This window comes from Trachurus japonicus, chromosome 21 (assembly GCF_045865225.1).
Source record: "Trachurus japonicus isolate A0001 chromosome 21, Traja_1.0".
Classification (NCBI taxonomy): domain Eukaryota; kingdom Metazoa; phylum Chordata; class Actinopteri; order Carangiformes; family Carangidae; genus Trachurus; species Trachurus japonicus.
The window spans coordinates 35,679,901-35,702,752 of record NC_140927.1 but is presented as its reverse complement, the minus strand read 5'-3'; the positions used below and the strand labels follow the sequence as shown (position 1 = coordinate 35,702,752).

The 22,852-nt window shown below is 41.5% G+C and overlaps 1 protein-coding gene across 1 annotated transcript in view; it reads right to left on the bottom strand.

Annotated features, from left to right (window-relative positions):
* Window positions 1-22,852, bottom strand: part of ttn.2 (titin, tandem duplicate 2) — a 247,891-nt gene that overhangs the window by 113,449 nt on the left and 111,590 nt on the right. The window contains exons 99-122 of the mRNA XM_085766175.1: window positions 20,821-22,443; window positions 20,261-20,311; window positions 19,741-20,136; window positions 19,373-19,651; window positions 18,942-19,211; window positions 18,709-18,848; window positions 18,472-18,598; window positions 16,716-16,982; window positions 16,235-16,501; window positions 15,678-15,941; window positions 14,883-15,022; window positions 14,517-14,643; window positions 14,091-14,357; window positions 13,482-13,748; window positions 12,887-13,153; window positions 11,936-12,075; window positions 11,093-11,219; window positions 8,757-8,899; window positions 4,407-4,530; window positions 3,641-3,907; window positions 2,979-3,076; window positions 2,698-2,866; window positions 1,551-1,820; window positions 635-901 (exon numbers count right to left, since the gene is read on the bottom strand). Of these exons, the coding sequence (XP_085622301.1) occupies window positions 635-901; window positions 1,551-1,820; window positions 2,698-2,866; window positions 2,979-3,076; window positions 3,641-3,907; window positions 4,407-4,530; window positions 8,757-8,899; window positions 11,093-11,219; window positions 11,936-12,075; window positions 12,887-13,153; window positions 13,482-13,748; window positions 14,091-14,357; window positions 14,517-14,643; window positions 14,883-15,022; window positions 15,678-15,941; window positions 16,235-16,501; window positions 16,716-16,982; window positions 18,472-18,598; window positions 18,709-18,848; window positions 18,942-19,211; window positions 19,373-19,651; window positions 19,741-20,136; window positions 20,261-20,311; window positions 20,821-22,443 (6,357 nt within the window). The remainder of the gene's footprint in view (window positions 1-634; window positions 902-1,550; window positions 1,821-2,697; window positions 2,867-2,978; window positions 3,077-3,640; window positions 3,908-4,406; window positions 4,531-8,756; window positions 8,900-11,092; window positions 11,220-11,935; window positions 12,076-12,886; window positions 13,154-13,481; window positions 13,749-14,090; window positions 14,358-14,516; window positions 14,644-14,882; window positions 15,023-15,677; window positions 15,942-16,234; window positions 16,502-16,715; window positions 16,983-18,471; window positions 18,599-18,708; window positions 18,849-18,941; window positions 19,212-19,372; window positions 19,652-19,740; window positions 20,137-20,260; window positions 20,312-20,820; window positions 22,444-22,852) is intronic.

Sequence of the window (22,852 nt, the reverse complement as noted above, 5' to 3'; positions counted from 1 at the left end):
CACCTAAAAATTAACTTGTTTTCAGATCATTTTCACTTGTTTCAAACTAATTTTCACTTGAAATAAGTAGAAAAATCTGCCAGTGAAAGTAAGTTTTTTGTGCTTGTAATAAGAAAGAAAAACATAGTTATACATAAAAAGTGCTTGTTTTTAGACACTTTTGACTTATTTCAAGTCTATTTTCATTTGAAATAAGTAGAAAAATCTGATAGTGGAGCAAGTTTTTCTTTCTTATTACAAGCACAAAAAAACGATGAAAATGATCTAAAAACAAGTTAATTTTAGGTGATGAGTCTTATTTTAAGTGGAAAGAGATTAGTTTTGACTAGAAATGAGACATTTTGACAAGAAATAAGACAAATATTCTTGGAAAGATTTTGAGTTTTTGCAGTGTGGGTATTATTTACCGACTTACTTTATTTGTTGCTCTGTTCGTGTTACTTTCAGTTTGTCTTTGTATGTATGAATGTGTTTGTATATGTTTTTATATGTATATGACTAATATAGAGAGATAAAGATTAGTAATCATATGTTAGAATAAATCTATATGTATATAAATATAATAATATATTAGAATAAATCCAGTTAAATAACTCATAAAGTAATTTTAAACGCGGCTGGACTCTGGTCTTACCGAGCACGGTGAGCTCGGCGCCGGCTCTGGTGGCGCCGATCACCACCGTGTATCCGCCCTCGTCCTTCAGCTCGCTCTCGGCGATGACCAGCGTGCGTCTCTTGCCGTCACTGACCATGCGGTACTTGTCTCCCGCCTCCAGCTCTTTGTCGCCCTTCAGCCACTTGACCTCGAAGGTTTCCTTGGAGACGGAGCAGCTGAACTCGGCCTTCTGGCCCTCCACCACCTCCTGGCTCTTCGGCCGCGAGATGAACTCAGCCGCCAGCTCTGCAGCAGAGAGAGAGACGCTTACAATGAGATTATAGGAAAAACATGTCCATAACTAACTAAAGTAATGTTCACATTTCTTTCACAGTTAGTTTCAGTGGTTTTTAAAGGGATAGTAGCATTTTTTTTAAAGTGTGGTTGTACGATCTCCAAATAGCCCCTAAGTACTTTAATTGCAGTAGAAGACTCTCTGCACTCCTCCCGTTAGCAACGCCAGCCCATAATAGCCCTGCCCAGAGATTTACAACATACAGTGTTGTGAACAGACCCAAAGAAACGGCCTATTTTCACGGCCTAAAAGAGGTTTTACCTGAAAAAAAATACACAGTTCCATTGTTCACTATAATATAATTTTTTCCAGCCCTTCAAAGTGCAGGAAAAACACAGTTTTTATTTGGACCTAACCAACTCACGTATCCCTCCGCCCAGGGTTAGCGCCCGCCGATCAGCAGTTGGTTAGGTCCAAATAAAAACTGTGTGAAGGGCTATTATGGGCTGGCGTTGCTAACGGGAGGAGTGCAGAGAGTCTTCTACTGCAATTAAAGTACTTAGGGGCTATTTGTAGATCATACAACCCACTTTAAAAAAATGATACTATCCCTTTAACACTTCATATTACAGCTGTCAGCAGTGAAATGTTTTTTTTTACCGTTAATCTTGAGGTTTGCAGAGGTCTTGTTGCCGGAGCTCAGCCTGCAGTTGTACTCTCCGGCGTCGTCCATCTTCAGGTCCTGGATGAGGAGGATCCTCCTCTTCCCGTCCACGATGTGGTCGTAGCGGCCGCCCTCGGGCAGCTCCTCGTCTCCTTTGTACCAGACCACGTCGGCGCCGGGTTTGGACACCTCACAGATCAGCTTCACGCTGTCCGTCTCCGTCCCCTCCACGTTGGACAGGTTCTTGGTGAACCTGGTCTCCTCCTCTGTGAGGACGGACACAGACGGAGGAACAAAGTTAACTCAAGGTCAGCTCAACACAAAGACTCAGGACTGTGCTGCATTCACGGACTTTTTACCTCATACAGACCATAATCTACAGCTCTGGAAAAAATTAAGAGACCACTCCCAAAAAGTTTTATTCTATCAACTACCGACAACATTTCTCCCAAAATTTGAAAAAAAAAATATTGTCATTTAGAGCTTTTATTGGCTAATGACTAAACTAGTCTAAATAACAAAAATATCAAGTCTTTTCAGACCTTCAATAATAATAATAATGCAAAAAAAAGAATATTTTAATATTTTAACTCGGGAAAAGAAAAGAATGACTGTCGTACATGTAGAGATGCTTTTAAGAAACATTTGTGAAAGTGCTCTCTTATTTGTTTCGGAAAAAAATAAAAACCACTGTTGGGATTAAACATTGACATTATCCCACAATAAAATATTAAAAAAATTATTCTTGCTGTGTTGTTTAGGAATAAATATCAACATGTTTTCTTTGCATTATTATTATTCAAGGTCTGAAAAGACTTGATATTTTTGTTATTTAGACTAGTGTAGTCATTAGCCAATAAAAGCTCTAAATGACAATTTTTTTTTTTTCAATTTTGGGAGAAATGTTGTCGGTAGTTGATAGAATAAAACAAAAAAACATTTTTGGGAGTGGTCTCTTAATTTTTTCCAGAGCTGTATATTATATACCAATATTATTTTAATATTTCTATTCAAACCAACCCTTGATAATAAATTCAACAGATTGTGATGTATCTGAACTATTTTCTGACTTGAGTCCTGCAGGTCTGGAGAACGAGGCTCTGCTTTGGATTGATGAACATAGAGAAGAGTTTTGCTGCTTACCGACGACAGTGAGCATGCCGGAGGACTTGTTGGTCTTTGCGTCACATTCGTATTCAGCCTCGTCGTCAAACACAGACTTGTGGATGATGAGGATGTGTTGGCGGCCTTGAGCGATAATCTCATACTTCTTCCCCTTTCTGATTTCACTTCCGTCCTTAAACCAGCGGACCTGCAGGACAGCGAGGGACACGACGACGTCTCAGAGATGGAATCATCATTCATCATCATCATCATCAATGTTCTTCAATGAACAAAACAAAACAACACAAACAAAGACTCACTTTGACGTTCTCTCTGTGGACTTCACATTCAAACTTGGCAGATTCCTTCTCCTTCACCTCCACGTCGTGCAGCGGCTTGGAGAACTCGATGTGTGGAGCTGTCAACACAACACAACAAACCACACATCAACACCGAGACGTCCCCTGACCCGTCTTTATAGAGATGACCACTACACTGCAAAAACTCAACATCTTACCAAGAATATTTGTCTTATTTCTAGTCAAAACAGATCTCATTCTTCTTAAAATAAGACTCATCACATTAAAAGCAGCTTGTTTTTAGACACTTTTTACTTTTTTCAAGTCTATTTTCATTTGAAATAAGTAGAAAAATCTGATACTGGAGCAAGTTTTTAAAAAAAAAAAACTTGCTTCCACTGGCAGATTTTTCTACTTATTTCAAGTGAAAATTAGTTTGAAACAAGTGAAAATGATCTAAAAACAAGTTCATTTTTAGGTGATGAGTCTTATTTTAAGTGGAAAGAGATTAGTTTAGACTAGAAATGAGACATTTTGACAAGAAATAAGACAAATATTCTTGGAGAGATTTTGAGTTTTTGCAGTGCAGAGTCCTGTAGATTCCTGCTCTTTGGTTTAAAACCCCCTAAGTCTTAATAGGGTCCTCGAATGCATCATCAGTTCTATAAGTTCGGGTGACTCACGTTCGACGTTGAGGAAACAAGAGGTCTTGAAGTCCTTGGCGTCGCAGGTGTATGTGCGGGAGTCGTCCAGAGTGCAGTCGTGGATGAGCAGCGCCCTCTTGCGGCCGTCGACGACGATCTCGTACTTCTTGGTCTTCCTGACTTCCTGTCCGTCTCTGAACCACTGCACCTCTGCGTTCTCTCTGGACACTTCACACTCCAGCGTGGCCGTGGCCTCCTCCTCCACCGTCTGGTCCTCCAGCGGCTTGGTGAACTCCACCGGCGGCTCTGCACAAACACACAAACACACAAACCACACACACAGTCAGATGCTTGGTTTGGTGTGTTTTTACCAAGTTTGGTACACTGCAAAAACTCTACATCTTTCCAAGAATATTTGTCTTATTTCTTGTCAAAAGGTCATTTCTAGTCAAAACAAATCTCATTATACTTGAAATAAGACTCATCACATTAAAAGTAGCTTGTTTTTAGACACTTTTTACTTCTTTCAAGCAGATTTTAATAAGTAGAAAAATCTGACAGTGGAGCAAGTTTTTCTTTCTTATTACAAGCACAAAAAACTTGCTTTCACTGGCAGATTTTTCTACTTATATCAAGTGAAAATTAGTTTGAAACAAGTGAAAATGATTTAAAAACAAGTTAATTTTTAGGTGATGAGTCTTATTTTGAGTGGAAAGAGATGAGTTTTGACTAGAAATGAGACAAATATTCTTGGTAAGATGTAGAGTTTTTGCAGTGCAGTAGAAACGGGACATTGTTGTCTTACCGTTGACAGTGAGGTTGGCCTCGGTCTCGAAGTCCTTGGCGGTGAGTTTGACCTGTCCTGCTTCATTCAGTTGCACGTCTCTCAGCGTCAGGCTGTGGACTTTATCATCTGACTTCAGCACCACCTGCAGGTTCAACAAAACGGTTTACAGAAGCCCCGTTTAAAGGGATAGTTCAACATTTTTGTCAAATTGGCCCATTGCATAATCCCTATAGTCATATCAGTAGGTTCGAACCAACAGACAGAGTTGTTTTAGAGGGAAATACAGAGACTGCTTGATGAAAAACTGTCCCTGAAGGCAACGTGCATCAGTGGTTTTACATGAATTTCCCTCTAAAACAACTCAGTCTGGTAACGTTGTGTTATTATCTCATAGTGTGGTGAATGTGCAGCTCACAACTTGTCCACCAGAGCGTTGTGGAGTTGTTGGATTGTGTATTTGATGAGTTTGATGAGGGAAACCAAGAAATCCCATAATGAGCCTCCGTAGCGTAGCTCTGAGCAGCTCACGGCTCTGCTCCACCGTTCTAAAAACAGCTTGCACCGACAATTAAAGGTAACGAACCTACTGCTATGACTATAGGGATTATGGCAATGGGCCAATTTGACAAAATGTTGAACTATCCCTTTAAAACAGAGATCCTGCTCTCATTTAACACCGAACCAGACTACAACAGATGGTTTATGGGCTGTTTTATGGCTCAACAACAACAACAACAACAACAACAACAACAACAACCACCCCTCCCCCACAGTCTGTCTGTTGGCATTTTGAGTTTTTGCAGTGCGTCTTTGAGCTAAGGAGGTCTGGTTCAAAGAAAGGTTGGACCTGAACGCTGCCTGTCAGTCTGAACCGTGGGTTTAACTTTCCTCCTCATTGGTCACTTACAGTACAGGGGGGTTTCCTGGGGGTTCGGGTTACATTTGATCAGAACAGTTCATCAACAGTGGAAATGGATTTTGCAGAGTGGAGCAGCTAAGTGGTGAAGCTGAGCATCACTTCATCCTACACTCAGAGTGGATCTCCTCATCCCTCCACTCTGTCTGCGAGGTTCAGAGGAGCCAGAGTGAAGTTTGGGGTTGTCAGCTGAGCCCTGACAGCTAAAATGAACCCTGACAGCTGCTTTCCTTCCCCCGATTTAAACCGCCCGACCTTTGACACCTGAGGGCTGATTTTACCCCACATCCACCCACTGTATATCACAGCGAGCTGTCGCCTCGCCGAGGAGCAGCTGAACATATGGTCCAAGTGGCGTTAAAGGTCCTCGTTCGTTAGAGCAACAACACATGGCAGCTTGTGATACGCTGCCACGGACGTCCTAATGTCGGGAAACTCACATCTGCACTGTGTCTTTGATATTCTTACAACAGTGGAACATAGACTGAGATAAGACTGATAAGTCTGCATCTCCTAAGACAACTAGCTGTCCTCAAATCTCACAGACACTGAGCAGCAGCACATTCACCACTAGTTCCTGTTGGAGGGTCAAACACATCAAGTTTTTATTTATCAACCAGCCAGTTAGTGCACTGCAAAAACTCAAAATCTTTCCAAGAATATTTGTCGTATTTCTTGTCAAAATGTCTAATTTCTAGTCAAAACTAATCTCTTTCCACTTAAAATAAGACTCATCACCTACAAATGAACTTGTTTTTAGATCATTTTCACTTGTTTCAAACTAATTTTCACTTGAAATAAGTAGAAAAATCTGCCAGTGATTGAAGTTTTTTGTGCTTGTAATAAGAAAGAAAAACTTGCTCCACTATCAGATTTTTCTACTTATTTCAAGTGAAAATTTGCTTGAAAGAAGTAAAAAGTGTCTAAAAACAAGCTGCTTTTGATGTGATGAGTCTTATTTTAAGTATAATGAGATTTGTTTTCACTAGAAATAAGACTAATATTCTTGGTAAGAGTTTGAGTTTTTGCAGTGTAGAGTCCACACTGCAAAAACTCAATTATCTCACCAAGAATATTTGTCTTATTTCTAGTCAAAATGTCATTTCTAGTCAAAACAGATCTCATTATACTTGAAATAGCGACTTTTTATATGATGAGTCTTATTTTAAGTATAATTAGATTTATTTTGACTAGAAATAAGACAAATATTCTTGGTAAGATTTTGAATTTTTGCAGTGTAGTAATTCTCCACTAGGACTTAAAACCTTTGATATTTCTCATTTCTCTTCTTTGAAACGTTTTGGTTTGAGGTTTTGTTTATCTTTTGTTTTGTGTTTTATTTATTGTTTTCCCAGTGACAGAAACAGTCTAGAGATGTGGTCTTTGTTGTGAGTTCATAGTAACAATTCATCATGTGTTGTTGGTCTCACAGATATTAACTTTCCTGACTTTGAATCCAATCAGTAAAAATCTGGTTAAATCATTCAAACACTTCACTGAAAGAAATGTGTTCCATCACCAAAGAGAAAGCAGACGATAAACTGATAATCTGATATGAAGCGGTTAATCAACAGGAAGCAGCACCCTGAGAACGCTGCTGCACTGCAAAAACTCAAATATCTCACCAAGAATATTTGTCTTATTTCTCGTCAAAATGTCATTTCTAGTCAAAACAAATCTAATTCTACTTAAAATAAGACTCATTATATAAATAGTAGCTTGTTTTTAGACACTTTTTACTCCTTTCAAGCAGATTTTCACTTGAAATAAGTAGAAAAATCTGATAGTGGAGCAAGTTTTTCTTTCTTGTTACAAACACAAATATAAAACAAACTTATTTCAATTGAAAATTAGTTTGAAACAAGTGAAAATTATCTAAAAACAAGTTAATTTTTAGGTGATGAGTCTAAAAGAGTAAATTAGACATTTTGACAAGAAATAAGACAAATATTCTTGGAAAGATTTGGAGTTTTTGCAGTGCATGAACATCTTCCTACTTTATTCACTGACTTCTTTTTCTTTTTAATCTAGAAGAGCAACAACCAGCTGAAACAGTGTGTGAATCTCTGACCACGTGACACAGTAAATCACACTTGCACAACTCAGAGAGAGAGAGATCATGTGTCCGTTCTCAGGTTACATCCCATAATCAAACTAATCCTTCGGTTATGACTGGCTTTCATTTCATCTCTGGGCTCCGGACTCAACGCCGGACTCAGGAAAAACAGCGAAGATCTGAACACAACAACAACAACAACAGCAACAACACAACATTTAACTGCATCGTCGTTGTGGTGTTTTTAAAGCTGGAGCTGACAAATAGTTTCTGTTGCCACCTGCCCCGCTGCTCTGGTAAAAATAACCCCTAGAAGCGCTTAGCGGGGCAGAAAAGCCTCCCTGCCTGCGTTATCTCAAAACCAGGATCGAATGCTCAGCTGGAATCCTGAACCTGCAGCAGCAGCAGGCCCTTATATGAAGACTGGAGCGACCGGAGCGGCTCGGGCCTAGGAACACCGAACACTGTGTCCAAAACACTTTCTTGCACTGACTATTTGCCATTTTTTATGAATGTACTATTTTATCTTATTTATTTCTGTTTATAGAAATGTCTTGTTTTTAGATTGTGCCCATTCCTTGCTTTTATATTTGTTCACTTTTATTTTATCTGGGACCCGGGTACAGATTTCGTTCTGTCATGTTTAACATGTGGAATAACAACAATAAAAGACTTTGACTTTTGAACCGACACGACATGACACATCTGGGCTCATGCAGAACATCAGTTCAAAACAAGGAAAAACACGCATCCAACACTCCAAAAAAAAAAAAAAACTTTCAGGAGCAAAACTGAAGAGGTTGCACGGCCAAAAGTTGCATTTACAGAAAAAGAACTTTGTAATTGCTCTATGTAGATATTTATTTACCTATGATACTTTAGATGTCTGGGTCTCTGATGTATTTTTTTTGTATTTTTCTATTTTTCTACAATATTTGCTACATTTTTGAAGTTGTTATTCTTCTCGATGATTGTTACTTGTCTTATCAAGTGATTGACCCACGGCTGTGAGTATTTAAATACATCACTTCCTGTTCTCTGCACACTGAGGAAGGAAGACGTTGTTGAAACTGGTCTGTGTGTGTGTTTTAGCGCCGAGTTGACGCAGTTTGCAATAAAAAAACAATGAGAACGACACGAGTTTCATGCAGAACATCAACAGGTCTTAAGTTCTTAAGAAAAGAAAAGATCACGATAAAGATTTTATTCTGTGTTTAATGGGGGCGGGACTAGATCAGCTTTAGCTTCTCCCGCTTTCCCTTTCGGTCATGTGCATTGTATTATTTGAACTAGATGAAGTGTGATGATGATGATTTAAATTGACATGCCCGAAATAAACAAATAAAAAAATAAAAAAATAAATAAAAAAAAGTTTCAGGAAGTGAAGTGGACTTACTCTGTCGCTTGGTTCCAGCTTGGTACCCCCTAGGAACCACTCGACAGCGATGCCTTCGTACGACAGCTCGCACTCGAAGGTGGCGGTTTCCCCGGCGGTGACGGTGGCGTCCTTCAGCGGCCGGTTGAGGCCGATCACCCGGGCTTTGGATTGGGGAGAAGACATGGTTAGTCCCCCCCCTTTAGTCAATAGATCCACAAAAGAGAGAAGCAGCAGCAGCTAATCCTCAGGGGCTAGTCCGCATGGCGTGGTGGAGGTTGAGCTGAAGGCCGGCGGCTGCAGCCCTCAGGACAACTGGAGACGGATCTCCTGGGGACTCGACACTGGGGGGGCCGGCTCATTAGCATACGACCGGGATGGGCTCACGTTCCGGCCGCTGCCAATCACTGCAAACCTTCTCTAGATAAGGCATGTGGGCTTCTAAAATAACCAAGGGGCCTGATTGGCTGAGAGCCCACCTCTGAAAAACCCATCAGGGGCAAGGGGAAAGGGGGGGGGGGGGCAATCTGCTCCTGTCAATCACCACCAGCCGGCAATTTTCTTGGAAAAGGAGAATGTTGACACTGCAAAAACTTCAAGAATATTTGTCTTATTTCTTGTCAAAATGTCTCATTTCTAGTCAAAACTAATCTCTTTCCACTTAAAATAAGACTCATCACCTAAAAATCTACTTGTTTTTAGATCATTTTCACTTGTTTCAAACTAATCTTCACTTGAAATAAGTAGAAAAATCTGCCAGTGAAAGTAAGTTTTTTGTGCTTGTAATAAGAAAGAAAAACTTGCTCCACTATCAGATTTTTCTACTTATTTCAAATGAAAATCTGCTTGAAAGAAGTCAAAAGTGTCTAAAAACAAGCTACTTTTGTATGTATAACTATGTATGTATATGTATAAATATACATATTTTAGGTATAATGAGATTTGTTTTGACTGGAAATAAGACTTAGTAAGATTTGTTTTTGCAGTGTGCGCTCCCGACAGGAGTTACCCAACGTCACTCTGAGGCCGGTGTTGTAACGCTGACATGTAACCGGCCGCTGTGGGGGGGGGGGGCTTTGGTAACGGGGCTGAACTCCGGTCCCGTAGGTCAAGTTTGGATTAACAAACCACAGCAGATATTTACAACAGGCTTCCTCACATGCCTGAATTAAAGCTCTTTACAAGCAGTTAAAGGTCTGGCTGACAGCGCGCTGAGGGGCCAGCGCTCCGTTTCCTCAGCGAGCTGTCAGTCTGCAGAGTTTACTGTCGCTATCGGCTCTGCTGTGATTATCTCTGCTGACTGACAGCGAGCCGACACATCCCTGACATCTGACAGGAGACCAGCTCTGGATCTCTATAAATACATCCAGTTACACTGAGCCTGTGATTTCACTCTTCAGTTTCTAACATCCTAGACACCATGGGCACTAATTCATCCTGCTCAGACTTTCTACTAAATTCATTCATTTTTTAAAACTTTTTTTAATGAGAAAACCAAACTGTTGGTTGAGGGTTTTTTTCTTAACAATCATTTGGCAGCATTTTGCTATAGCTGCATAAACAAAGGACTTGTTGCAGTGTAGAAATATTAACACAATCTCTTTTTTGTGTCAGTTAGGTTGAAGTTTCGAAACACAACAGAGACATGATAATGTGACGTTCTCCAGGTGAAGTTGGGTTCAACAACATTAACTAATTAATTATCACATCAGGTTTTTGCAGCTGGTTAAGGAAAGTTTTTGTTGGTAACACTTTACTTGAATAGGTATTCATAAGATTGACATAACACTGTCATAACCATGGCATAACAGCTGTCATAAACATCAATGAATACTTATGACAGCTGTTGTTAAGTGTCATTCGGTAAGTTATGTCACTTTTAATGCAAAGTTGACATTGTTTGAGATGTTTTTGTTATAACAACTTGACATAAAGACAATTTAAACTGTCATAGCAGACCTAATGGCCAAACTTTAAAAATGAGGTCAAGTTCTCATAACAAGGAACATCTCAAACAATGTCAACTTTGCATCAAAAGTGACATAACTTACCGAATGACACTTAACGACAGCTGTCAGAAGTATTCATTGATGTTTATGACAGCTGTTATGTCATGGTTATGACAGTGTTATGTCAATCTTATGAATACCTATTCAAGTGAAGTGGTACCTTTTTGTTTACCAGAAACTCATGTTGTCTTGTCTTGTCAGATGAGATAAAAGCTGCAGATGCGTCCCACTTAACTCATTTCAACAACCAAACAGTCCCCAGGTTAACAGCTCCCTCCTGCCTCAGCCGACCAATCAGAATATTCCATGTTTCTAACAACATGACTATGTCAGTGTTATTTCTGTCACCTTTGACCCTGAGCTGAGCTGTGGCTTTGGCATTCGCTGCCGAGAAGTCAACGCTTCCAGCCATGTCCATCTTGCAGTTATAGAGGATCAACACGTGTCGGGCTCCGTCCTCCTTGATCTCCACCTCCTGGGGACAAGCAGAGTTACACTGACGTTACACGAGTCCTTCCTATAAAGGTTCAGTGTTTGATCTTAGAGGGGTGTGTATATTTAGAAAGTTAAAAACCAGAACCAACACCAAATTACAATGCACTACGGTAACAGCTGTTAATTTATGGAACAATTTGGAGAATGACTTAAAAACATGCAATACCATAATCTTATTTAAAAAAGTACTTAAAAACAGGATGATTAATTTATATACGCTAGAGTAATAAGTGGTGACACGTGCTATGCTGCTGCTATTTTTGCTTTGTTTTGTTCTGTATGTTTGATTGTCTTTTTCTTTTCTTTTTTTCCAAATTTTTTGAGGAGGAAGGAAGTAGGGGAGGAAGAAGGGAAAGGAGAAGAGGAAGGAAGGGAAAGGAAAGGAAGAGGAAAGGGAAATCAAATTAAGCAGCTTCTCTCTTTTCACTTTTCACTCTTTTGTGATTGCTTATTTCTTTTATTAATAACTAACAAATTGTACATCTTAAAACTTTTAAATGAACTTGAGTTGTAACAGGGTAGGCGTAATAAGCTATGCTTCAGCCTTTTCGGTCCAAATTTTCTTTTTCTGTTTATTTATTGTTTACTCTGATCGATGTTATTTTTATTTTATTAAATTTTTTCTCTCTGGTCTTGTTACTTCTCTTTTAATGACATGTATTGACCGAAATAAATGAAACGAAACGGAAATCTTACAGCAGACGGGAGGAGTGTCTCTCCCTTCAGTTTCCAGGTGGCGTGCAGGTCCGCCGCAGAGATCTCCGTCTCAAATGTGGCCGTCTCCGTCTCCGTGACCTCCACGCTGTGCAGCGCGCGCACCACCTTGATGTCGCGCTCTGCAGAGTTCAAAGAGACGTCAGAGGAGACAGCAGGAGGAGGACAGACAGACAGAAACCCAGAGGACACGAGCAGGAAACAGCTTCATACTGTCGTCAACAGTGAGATGGACACGAGGTGGAGGGTGGACAAGACGACATGACAACGCGATGAGCCGACGCTCGTTCAGAGCGTCTTACAGTTTGTGCAGAAGCAGAACATTGAACAAACTGACGATAACCAGCCCAGAGACGCCAGAGTCGTCCACAGTTTGAATCAGCCTGATGTTCACAAAGAACTGTCAGAATTATGGTTGAAACAAACATTTACAGGAGCCATGTCTGCTTGATCTTTCGTCTTCTTTATATTTGGTCTGTTTTAATGAGCATAAATATAAGCAAACAGCTGTTAGACTCTTATACTGTCGAGTATAAAATTCTATAAAACTCCTCCCTCCTCTTTATAAACATTTATGATGAATAAAATACTAATAAATGACAATAACTGAACCTTATCTGGCGTCATAGCAGCATTATAACATGTGTGTGAACACTAACGTGGACGCCTGAGAGAGGAGACATTCACATGAGAACTACACTATGTCTCCATGGTTTCCTCAGACGTCACAGCTGTTTCCACACACAGGTGTAACGCTCGTGGGCTGGATGATCCTCAGGTGTCACAACAAACAAACACTCAGAGAACAGGACACAGTGATGGAGGATGGACATTAACGGTGGAAACGTCTCGGTGAAAGGCGCTTGGCGGGGCCGGATTCTGCAGTCCGGACCGAGACTCTGGGGGGAGGGGCTGCATGGCCGCTGACATTACCTTCGATGTTCAGCTGGGCTGTGGTTTTGTCTGTGCCACAGTCGCAGGTGAACGTCCCCATGTCACCCTTTGACGCCTTTTTGATGACCAGCGTGCGCTTCTTGCCGTCTGACTGCAGGAGGACATTCTTGGAGGGGTAAATTTCTTTATCGTCTTTAAACCATCGGACTTCGCCCGACGCTTTGCTCAGCTCACAGGACAAAATCACCTGGTCCTTCTCAACAGCCGTGTAGTTCTGGAGCTTGGCTGTGAAGTACAGGTCGCCCTCTGCAGGACGAAACCAATCACCAGTTCAAACGTTAAGTAAAAACAGCAAATGGTTTAAACAGAACCAGGCGAGCAAAGACCTGCATGATAGAAACCACCGCTGTGTTACCATCATATCTCAGTTTATATTAATATAATATCCAAAACCACTGAACCAGTTCACAGGTAAACTACTGGGATCTACTGTTCAGCAGCTCCATTTATATAGAAAACCACAAGAAAACTCATGAGTACTGAGGTTTTCTGTTCAGATCTGGTTCTAGGAACAGAGATCGGGACCTGATCATCTCTACAATCCTCTGCATCCTTCTGGAAAACCCATACTAACCGAGCACTGTGAGCATGGCCTCTGACGTCTTGCCCATGGCCTCCACTCTGATCATGGAGGTGTCATCAGTGGTGACCTCCTTGAAGGCCAGCGTGTGGACCTTCCCGTCCTCTGACATGTGCACCACTTTGCTGGGATGCAGACGGACGTCATTTTTGTACCAGACCACTGGGATTTTGTCATGAGAGAGTTCAACACTGAACTCTGCAGTTTCTCGCTCCTTCACGGTCACATCTTTAATTGGCTTGATAAATTCGAGGCGAATACCTGACAAACACAAATTATGTATACATATATACATTGATGTAATCAGAAAAACAAACATTTGGAAAGACATCCAAAGATGAACTGAGTGGAATGTGAGGGGTTACTATTTCTGTGCTCATTCAAGTCATTTAGAATGAATATAAACCAAATGTTTTCGACTTCAGTGGATTACAAAACACTAAGGGGTCAGTAGACCAGGAAAAGCAGGCCCTGCGGGACATCTGTTTACTTCTGGTCATGGCATGTTGACAGATATGGCCGTTTGAAAGCTTTTGGCAAACACTAAAATCATTTACAACCAAGATGGAAGATGATGTACACTCCTGGTCAGACTCTATTTACCTTTGATAAACAACTTCCCAGACGTCCTCTTATCTTCAGCCTCAAACATGTATTTGGCCTCGTCCTCATACTTGGCAGATTTAACAATAAGTGTGTGTTTCTTTCCCTCCACTAGGAGTTCAAACTTGTCGTCGTTTGACAGCTCCTGTGATCCCTTTAGCCAACGGAAGCTTTTGGGCTCTCTGGAAATCTCCAGCTCAAACTTTGCCTCGTCCTTTTCGTACACATGCACGTCAGCCAGCGGTGTAATGAATGACACGGGGGGTTCTGTTGATTCAGACAGATAGAAGTTAACATCAAGGTGCAGACTGAGACGTAGAAAGAAAACCTGTGTGCTCAAGCTTTTCGTTGTCAAGGAGGAAAAGATTGAGCACTGTGCTGTGCTTGGAAACATGTAAAGATTCTGCACAGGAAGTGAACGCTCACCCTTCACTTTCAGGTTTGCAGAACACTTGGCGTTGGCGGCGGTAAACGCCAGCTCGCCTGTCAGAGGCAATTTGCAGTTGTACAAGACCAGAGTGTGTTTGGCACCATCCTCCACAATCTCAACGTCCTGCAGATGGCCAACAAACTTCAGCATGTCAGCAAACACATCAGGACTCAGTGAACAGTGATGAGAGCAAGGTGTGGTCAGTTGTCATTTGTTAGCTAACGAGAGCGCAACGCTCCTGACAGGTTAGACAAGTGAAAGCTTTCAATACTAGGATTTCATTTGAGCTCCACATCCAAATCAAAGTGAATCAGATCACAGCTGATAAAATATCTACAGAGATGTATATAAAGGACACCTACAGCCGAGGGACTCAGGACTTCTCCATTCAGTTTCCACTGGCCATGGACATCATCTTCACTGAGCTCGACCTCAAATCGAGCGGTTTCTCCCTCAAACACTTCAACACCGTACAAGGGTCGAACCACTTTGATGTGGCGAGCTGATGTTCAAGAGAGGGAACAAAACTCTTATTGATCACATTCAACATTTAAACATTCAACAAAGACACAAACACAGAACATATACATAATACACACACACATATATACACACATATAAAAAGACAGACATAGGTTGTGTTTCCCATAATTTAAGGCTTTGGCACCACACATAACCTTAAGGTAAGGTGCTATGTAGAAACCTCCTTTATTGAGCTGTAGCTAACCTTTCATTAGACCATAAATAACCAAATAACTTTCAGTGGTGACTCTCAGTCCATGGCCCTAGCAGGAGTACCAAATAATCTGGTCACATCACTGCAAAAAGGAACCTTTGATCGGTCATTTGGTTCTATATGGACCAATGCTGTGCCACATCTTCAAAAGCCCTGAAGAACAATCAAGGGGTTTGTTTCTCTCAAATCAGATTGCCCTTATGGGAACTATGAAGACCTTCTAAAGAAGTGTCTTCAAGAGTACACAAAGTGACAAACAGACAACGAAGCAGAGCAGTAAGAGGCAGTGTGCTCTGAGAAAAAGAAAGAAGCTGGGTGATGGGCCATGAGGAGTGGTTAGGAGGTAGAGCAGGTGAGGTTACAGAGGTACGCCAAGAAGGGAGAAGGTGCCTCAAAAACCTGAAACAAAGTCTGTCTTTACCTTCTATGTGCAGTGTGGCAGTCGTCTTGTCTGTTCCACAGTCACATACGTACTGTCCTTTATCTTTGTCTCCAACCCTCTTGATCACAAGGCTTCTGCGTTTGTCCTCAGCCTTGATGGTCACCATCTTAGAGGCCTTGATCTCGTTCTCATTGTGGTACCACATGACATCGACATCTTTGTTGAGCTCACAATCTAGAATCACCTCGTCTTTCTCAACTGCAGTGTAGTCCTGCAGCTTAACCGTGAAGTATGCGTCTCCCTCTGAAATAGGGACATTTTTCGGTAACTTTCCATTGCATATGTGCAACACGTGTGGTATATGGTACAACTGAGACACAGAAAAGACAAACACAGAAAAAGACAAAAGACAAGGAACACAAATGTCCAACATGGAAAAATGGACACAGACCCAATGTCTCACAAACATCATGTTGTGAAATTTTCACTGAAACAAACAAATGGACAAACTGGACAAACAGTTGTTGGGAAGACGAGACACAGGAGACACAGGATGAGGAGGACAGAAAGTGTGCAGGTGGTTACTCGTGGTTTACCTATGACGGTCAGGTTGGCCATGGAAGGAATTCCTTTGGCCTCCGCCTTAATCTGGCACGTATCATCTAGAGTCACTTCTCTTATTTCTAGCACGTGTTTCTTTCCGTCCACTGAAGTGAGCACTGTTCTGCTCGGATGAATTTTAACGTCGTTCTTGTACCAGGTGATGGGGATGTTCTCATGAGAGAGCTCTAGCTCAAACCGAGCCGTTTTGCCCTCTTTTACAGTTTGGTCCTTTATTGGTGAGATAAATTTGAGCCTGATACCTACAGGTGCATTAACAAAGCATATTCATGTGAGTTAGAAACCAACTCAATGAATACATTTTATTTATTTATAAGTTTATTTGAAAACAGGGACAGTGCACATTAATAACATCACTGTAAATGCGCCAGAATTAGTCAAGAGGCTATTTTTCATCTGTAGTCCCCAGTTTACCAAGTAAACCCATATCTCCAGTGATGGCAGTCCAGCACTTACCCTCCACTGTGAGCCTGGCCGTTGAGGTTTTGTCCAAAACCCCAATTGTATATTCGTCCTCATCATCAAACTCACAGCAGTTTATGATCAGCATATGCTTCTTTCCATCATCGATGATGTCATACTTTTGGTCTGGGGTGATGATATCATCCGCTTTAAACCACATGACCTTAGAGACATCCTTCGTGATGGTGCATTCAAATTTAGCCTGTTTCTTTTCAGGCACAGAAACATCCTTCAGTGGGACAACAAAGTCCATTTCGATTTCTGGGTTAAAAGATAACACAGGCACAACACATCAACAACACAACAACAACACAACAACAGTCTACAGCCAGTGGCCAGTTTACCAAGTAAACCCTTGTTTGCTGTAGTGGATTGTACCCATCAACAATCTCAGATGTTTGTAGTGTCATACCATAGATGTATGAGGCTACTGGGTATTTATGAAATCACTATGCTGTTGCTTGTTCCCAACTGGCTTATAGTTCGGTGATGTTATGTACAGTGCACTACATTTGATCCAATGGAAGGCCTATTGTGGACATCTTCAGGTTGTGCAGGCCATCTATACAAAAAGACATCACGTTGCCTCCCCAAAATTGGTTTGTGTTGAAAGCTCAAATGTTACCACAAAGGATCTTGTCTTGTGGGCTCCTTGGTGGCCCCTTTGTTACCTCTGGCCTCTGGTTGGTTTCGGATTGGTCTTGTTGGCTTCTGGTTGGTTTCTGATTGGTCTTGTTGGCTTCTGGTTAGTCTTGTTGGCTTCTGATTGGTTTCTGATTGGTCTTATTGGCTTCTGGTTGGTTCTGATTGGTCTTGTTGGCTTCTGGTTGGTTCTGATTGGTCTTGTTGGCTTCTGGTTGTTTCTGATTGGTCTTGTTGGCTTCTGGTTGGTTCTGATTGATCTTGTTGGCTTCTGGTTGGTTTCTGATTGGTCTTGTTGGCTTCTGGTTGGTTTCTGATTAAGTTTGTTAGCTTCTGGGTAGACTTGCTGGCTTCTTGATGTTTGACACATTTGCCAAATTTGATGTCAGTTGGTTTACATCAAATTTGTTTGTGTTGAAAGCTTAAATGTTATTACTGGTTGATATTAAGTTTGAGAACAAAATCTTCCTAATTCGGAGGGTGAATCTTCATTATCTGGTCAAGTACACTTCAGTTTTTGACTACTGGGCAAAATCAACCATTTTCTGCTATTAAATCATTAACATTAAATCAAACAGTTGCTGAACTGGGCCGGTGCATATTCTCAAAAAAAAAGAAAAAGAAAAAGTTGCTGAACTGGTGTTCTTTAAATTAATAAACTGGCCATTGTGCTTAGATTTAAAATGAGACGTTTAACCATAGACAATACAAATGTACTGTGGGTGACATCACTACACACATTTTAAAACACACGTAAAATTGGACAGAAGAACAAACATGAAAACAGTTTCCAACAAACAGACTAAAAAACAAACAAAACAGCAAGTACAGGAACGGTGTCCCGTAATTTGTCTGCTGGAAATTGTTGGGATTCCCGGAGAAAAAAAATCCTCTTCATCCTCTTGGATCACGCAAAGTCTCAACGAATGGAGCAAATGATGAATTTCAATCCTCAAACCTATTAAATAAAGACCTAAGGTCCGCTCTCATATGCCATCAAGCTTTATTTTGTTGCCCACGGACCATACGCCTTTATTTTTACAGTTATAATATCCTAAAACCATGGTACCCTCTGCTTTCAGTCCTGCATACCAGAAATACATCTTACCTTTGACATTCAGCATTGCACTGGTGATAGCATTCAGAGCCTGGTAGGACACTTCTCCAGCCTGATCCAGTTGGCAATTTTTCAAGATCAGCCTACGTACTGCACCCTCCATCTGGATGTCGCATGTCTGACAAATGCATTACAGTAAATTTATGTTTAGAAATTGCTGATAATTAATGTGCAACGGTATATGTATATCTAAACTAAGGTGATGAAAACAAGTTCATCCTATCTTACCGGAGATCTGGTCAAAACCTCTCCTTTGAGCTTCCATTCTCCTGCAACATCGTCCTCGGAGATCTCTGTCTCAAATGTGGCATCTTCCTTCTCAGTCACCTCAATGCTAGCCAAGGGCCTCAGGATCTCAGCCTCCCGCTCTGAGAAAGAGGATGTATTAGTATTCATATATATCAACCAAACATTGTGAGGGGCTCAAGTTGAGAGGAAGGTAAGCAGGCAAAAAGATAAACCTCCTAATGTTAGCTTGGCAGTGTAGACGCGTCCTTCAACCTCCAAGGCATATTCTGCAACATCATCCAGTTGACAGTTCTTGATAGTGAGTGTCAGCTCCTTTCCTTCCTTCTTGATCTCAACTTTGTCAGAAGGAGTGATTTCATTCTCTCCTTTCATCCACTTCCAGTTGGGAGTGTCCTTGAACAGCTCGCATTTAAATGTAGCAGCTGCCTTTGGTTTCACATGCTGGTCTCTCAGTGGTTTAACGATCCAGTCTTTGATGATTTCTGTTGGAGTGAAACATTACAGACACAGTGTGCCCCATTAATCACCATTTTAATTATTTACAAATCATAGTAACAATCAGCAAGAGCTAAATTGGCTTAATTTTGGTTTAGTTTTTCTAGATTTAGGTGGTTTAAGGTGTGCAATAATCTCGTGTACTTACCAATCACTTTGACATTTGTTGTAGTCTTGACATCTTCCTGGTTGGCCACTTCACAAGAGTAGGAACCGGCATCGGCGTCTGCTGAGTTCTGGATGGTCACAGCGTGTTGCATACCGATCACATTGATCTGAATCTTGTTGGCCTTCTTCTTCAGGACTTCACCATTCTTCTTCCACACCGTATCTCTCTCTTTGTTCAACTCACAGGTCATGTATATAGGCTGACCCTTAAGAGCAGAAGTCTCCTCATCCAGCTCTTTGATCCATTTCACAGGGAGTTCTGTGAAGAGAGAAAAGGGAAATAAGCTATTTGACTGCATCTAGTGCTAAACAGGAATATAAGAGTTTTTGAGGCAGGATAAAGAATACCTTCAACAATGAGCTTGGCTGTGCATTGTATTTCCTTGCCAGCGTTCTTGGCTATACAGGTGTATTCACCAGTGTCGGACAGCTGGACATCAATAATGTTCAACTTGCGATCTTTGCCATCAGAGGTGAACTTGTGCTTGGGGCTCTCACGCAGGTTGCTGCCATCTTTCATCCATGTAGTGATAGCGGTGGAAGGTGAGACCTCACACTCAAACACGGCAGCCGAGCCAATGGACTCGGCCTCCTTCAGCACGATGTCCTGAAGCTTCTTGATGAACTTCAGAGGGACGGCTTTGAGCTTGAATCCTCCGAAGGGATCCTCTGGAGGGGAGGGGCCCTTTCCACCGGGCCTCAGGCCGCGACCCCGGCCTTCCCCAGGGGATGGGGTCTGCTTGGCTGAAATACAGAATAATATCAGTCGATTCAGATTTTAATGTGAAGGATTCACCATGAAAAACACAAGAGGGTTTTCTTGCTGTGCATTCGCAGGCAGTTGATAGATTTAAGACAACAAACTTACGTTTCAGCCCTCTACCTCTGCCTCTTCCTGCTTCCTCTGCTGGTTGTCCCTCTGTTCAGAAACAATGTAGATTAATTTGCTGCACACAACATAATCCTGTCTTTATAAACATACCATGGCTGGGAGATGTGTAATAAGAAGCGATGGTAAATTTATGAAATAATGACATTAATATGAGGACAAATGAAAACACAATGAATAATTACAGTGAACACGCTTTAACATTATGAAGAGATGGAATGACAGATGTAAAGATGGTACAAGTGAGGACAACACATGTTGGACTGATGTGAATGGAAATGTAAGACATATGAATGACATGACGAAATGGACACAAAGCAATGAATATGACCAGACAGTGTGACAGACAAAATGATAATTAACATTGAGACATACACGGATGAGAGAGATGGCGTAAATCGCATCACACTTAAGATACAGTGAGGTACAGACGATTTAGATGGAGGCACGATGGTGGTAATGGGTAGAGATTATTCAGGGCATGAAGGGAGGGGTTTTCTTGGTTATCGCCCAACAAATTGGGGCCGCCACCGTCTCACCTCTCCTGGACACCCCTGGAACTTCCAGAGCACCTTCTTCTCCTTCACCTTCCCAGTCCTCTGAGCCATAACTGTCCCTAGGAACCATCTCCCAGCCCCAGGTCTCCTCTTCCTCCTGCTCCGGCTCAAACTCTTCATGGACCTCTTCCTCTGGCTGGGTGGCAACCTTCTTCATCTGCACAGCTCCAGGAGAAATCTCTTTCACCAGGGGAACCTTGGGTTTTGTTGGTTCTGCTTGCTTTTCCTCTTCTGGTGATGGTTTCTTTGGGATCTTTTTCAGAGTCACAGCTTCAATAGAAACTTTTGGTGAAACAACTTTAGGAACCCTTTTGAGTTTATCAACACTCGGTTTCCTCTCAACAGGGACCGCCTCTGCTTCTTTAAGCTTTTCAACTTTAGGTGATGGTGTCTTTTTCAGCTCAACCTTCTTGAGCTGCTCCAAAGGTTTCAGAGCAACTTCTTCCTTTTCCTCTTTTGCTTTAGGTATGACTCCCTTCTTCACCTGCAGAGGTTTGGGTTCCTCGGGAGTCTTCTCAGGTTTCTTAACAGAAATTGGCACAGGAGACACTTTCTTCTCCACTGGAACTGCCTCTACCTCCTTTGGCTTTTCCGGCTTCTTCTCTGGAGCCTCTGGCATCTCAGGTTTCTTTGGTTTAGCCTCTGGCTCTCGTTCTTTTGGTTTTTCCACTGGACTTATGCGACGATGGGGTACATCATCAACTGGCTTCCTCTCTTTCACCTCTGCTGGTTTCTTCTCAGGCTCTGCAGCCTCTTTGGAGGGCCTGGAAAAGGGCTTCAGCTTGACGCTTTCCATCTCTTGTTCCTTTGTAGGGATTTTCTTCACCTTAGTTGGAGCCTTGACCTCTTCCTGCTCTTTCTCTGGAGTTTTCTTTTTATCTACAGGCTTTGACACCTTGGCTGGTTGCTCTGGCACCTCTGGAGTTGCTTTCTCAGGCTTTTTAGGTTCTTTTGGTTCAACCTCTCTGGGGATCCTCTCTCCTTTCTCGAAACTCACAGTGTCCCTTTCTGGCGTTTCCTTTTTCTCCTTCTCTGGCACCTCCTCTGTTTTCACAGGCTTTTCAAATGGTTTCAATTTGACTACTTCTGGTTCCACTTCATCTGAAGGCAGTTTTTTCACTTTCTTCAGCGCTGCAGTGGGTGGCACAGGTTCCTCCTCCTTTGGTACCTTGAGTCCTTTCTTTATAGAAATCTTATCTTCTGGTTTTTCGTCTTTTGGGGTGGGTTTCTGGCGAGTCCATGCATCTTTAGGAGCCTCTGCTTCTGCCTTTTCTTTTGGTTTAACAACATCTGGCTTTTTCACCACATCAGCTTTCTCTCGCGGCTTTCTCTCCTCCACAGTTCTCCTGGTGGCGACTGACATTTCGAATGTCTCTTCCTTATGCACCATCTCCTCAACACTGATGACAGTAGTCTTAGTGACCTTCTGAGGTTTTTCCTCTTCTTCAGCCTCTTTAGTTGGTATTGATGGAATCTTCTTCAGTTTAATAATCTCCTGTTCCTCTTCCACTTCTCTTACGACCCTGGTTGTTTTCTTCAAGGTGGGAATTTCAAATGTTCCTTCCTCTTCTATTTGAATTTTACCTTTTTTGAGAAGAACCGTTTCTGAGGCAGCAAAGTTTTGACATTACTCAGTGACAAATATCTCACATCACAATATGTACAAACGTACTAGAAACATTTAAGTGATTACAAAAAAATTGAAAAATTTAAAATTTCAATAAATAATAATAGTTTTTTTTTTTTTATCTAATTAAAAAACAACTCAGAAGATGTGACAACAGACATACAAGAAAACAGAGAGTAGACAAAACAACTAAGAAAACATGTAAGAATATACAGTACATTTAAAATGTCTATGATGTTTTGTAGAAAACGTGTTTGTACTGTATGTGTTCAATGAGCCAAACTGATATTTTGTGTCCAAAAATGTCCAATTGATGATTTGAGCCTCAACCAGGGATTTAGATGTGAAGTGCTGTAATGGAAGTAGGTGGTGTCCTGTTGCTGTGTA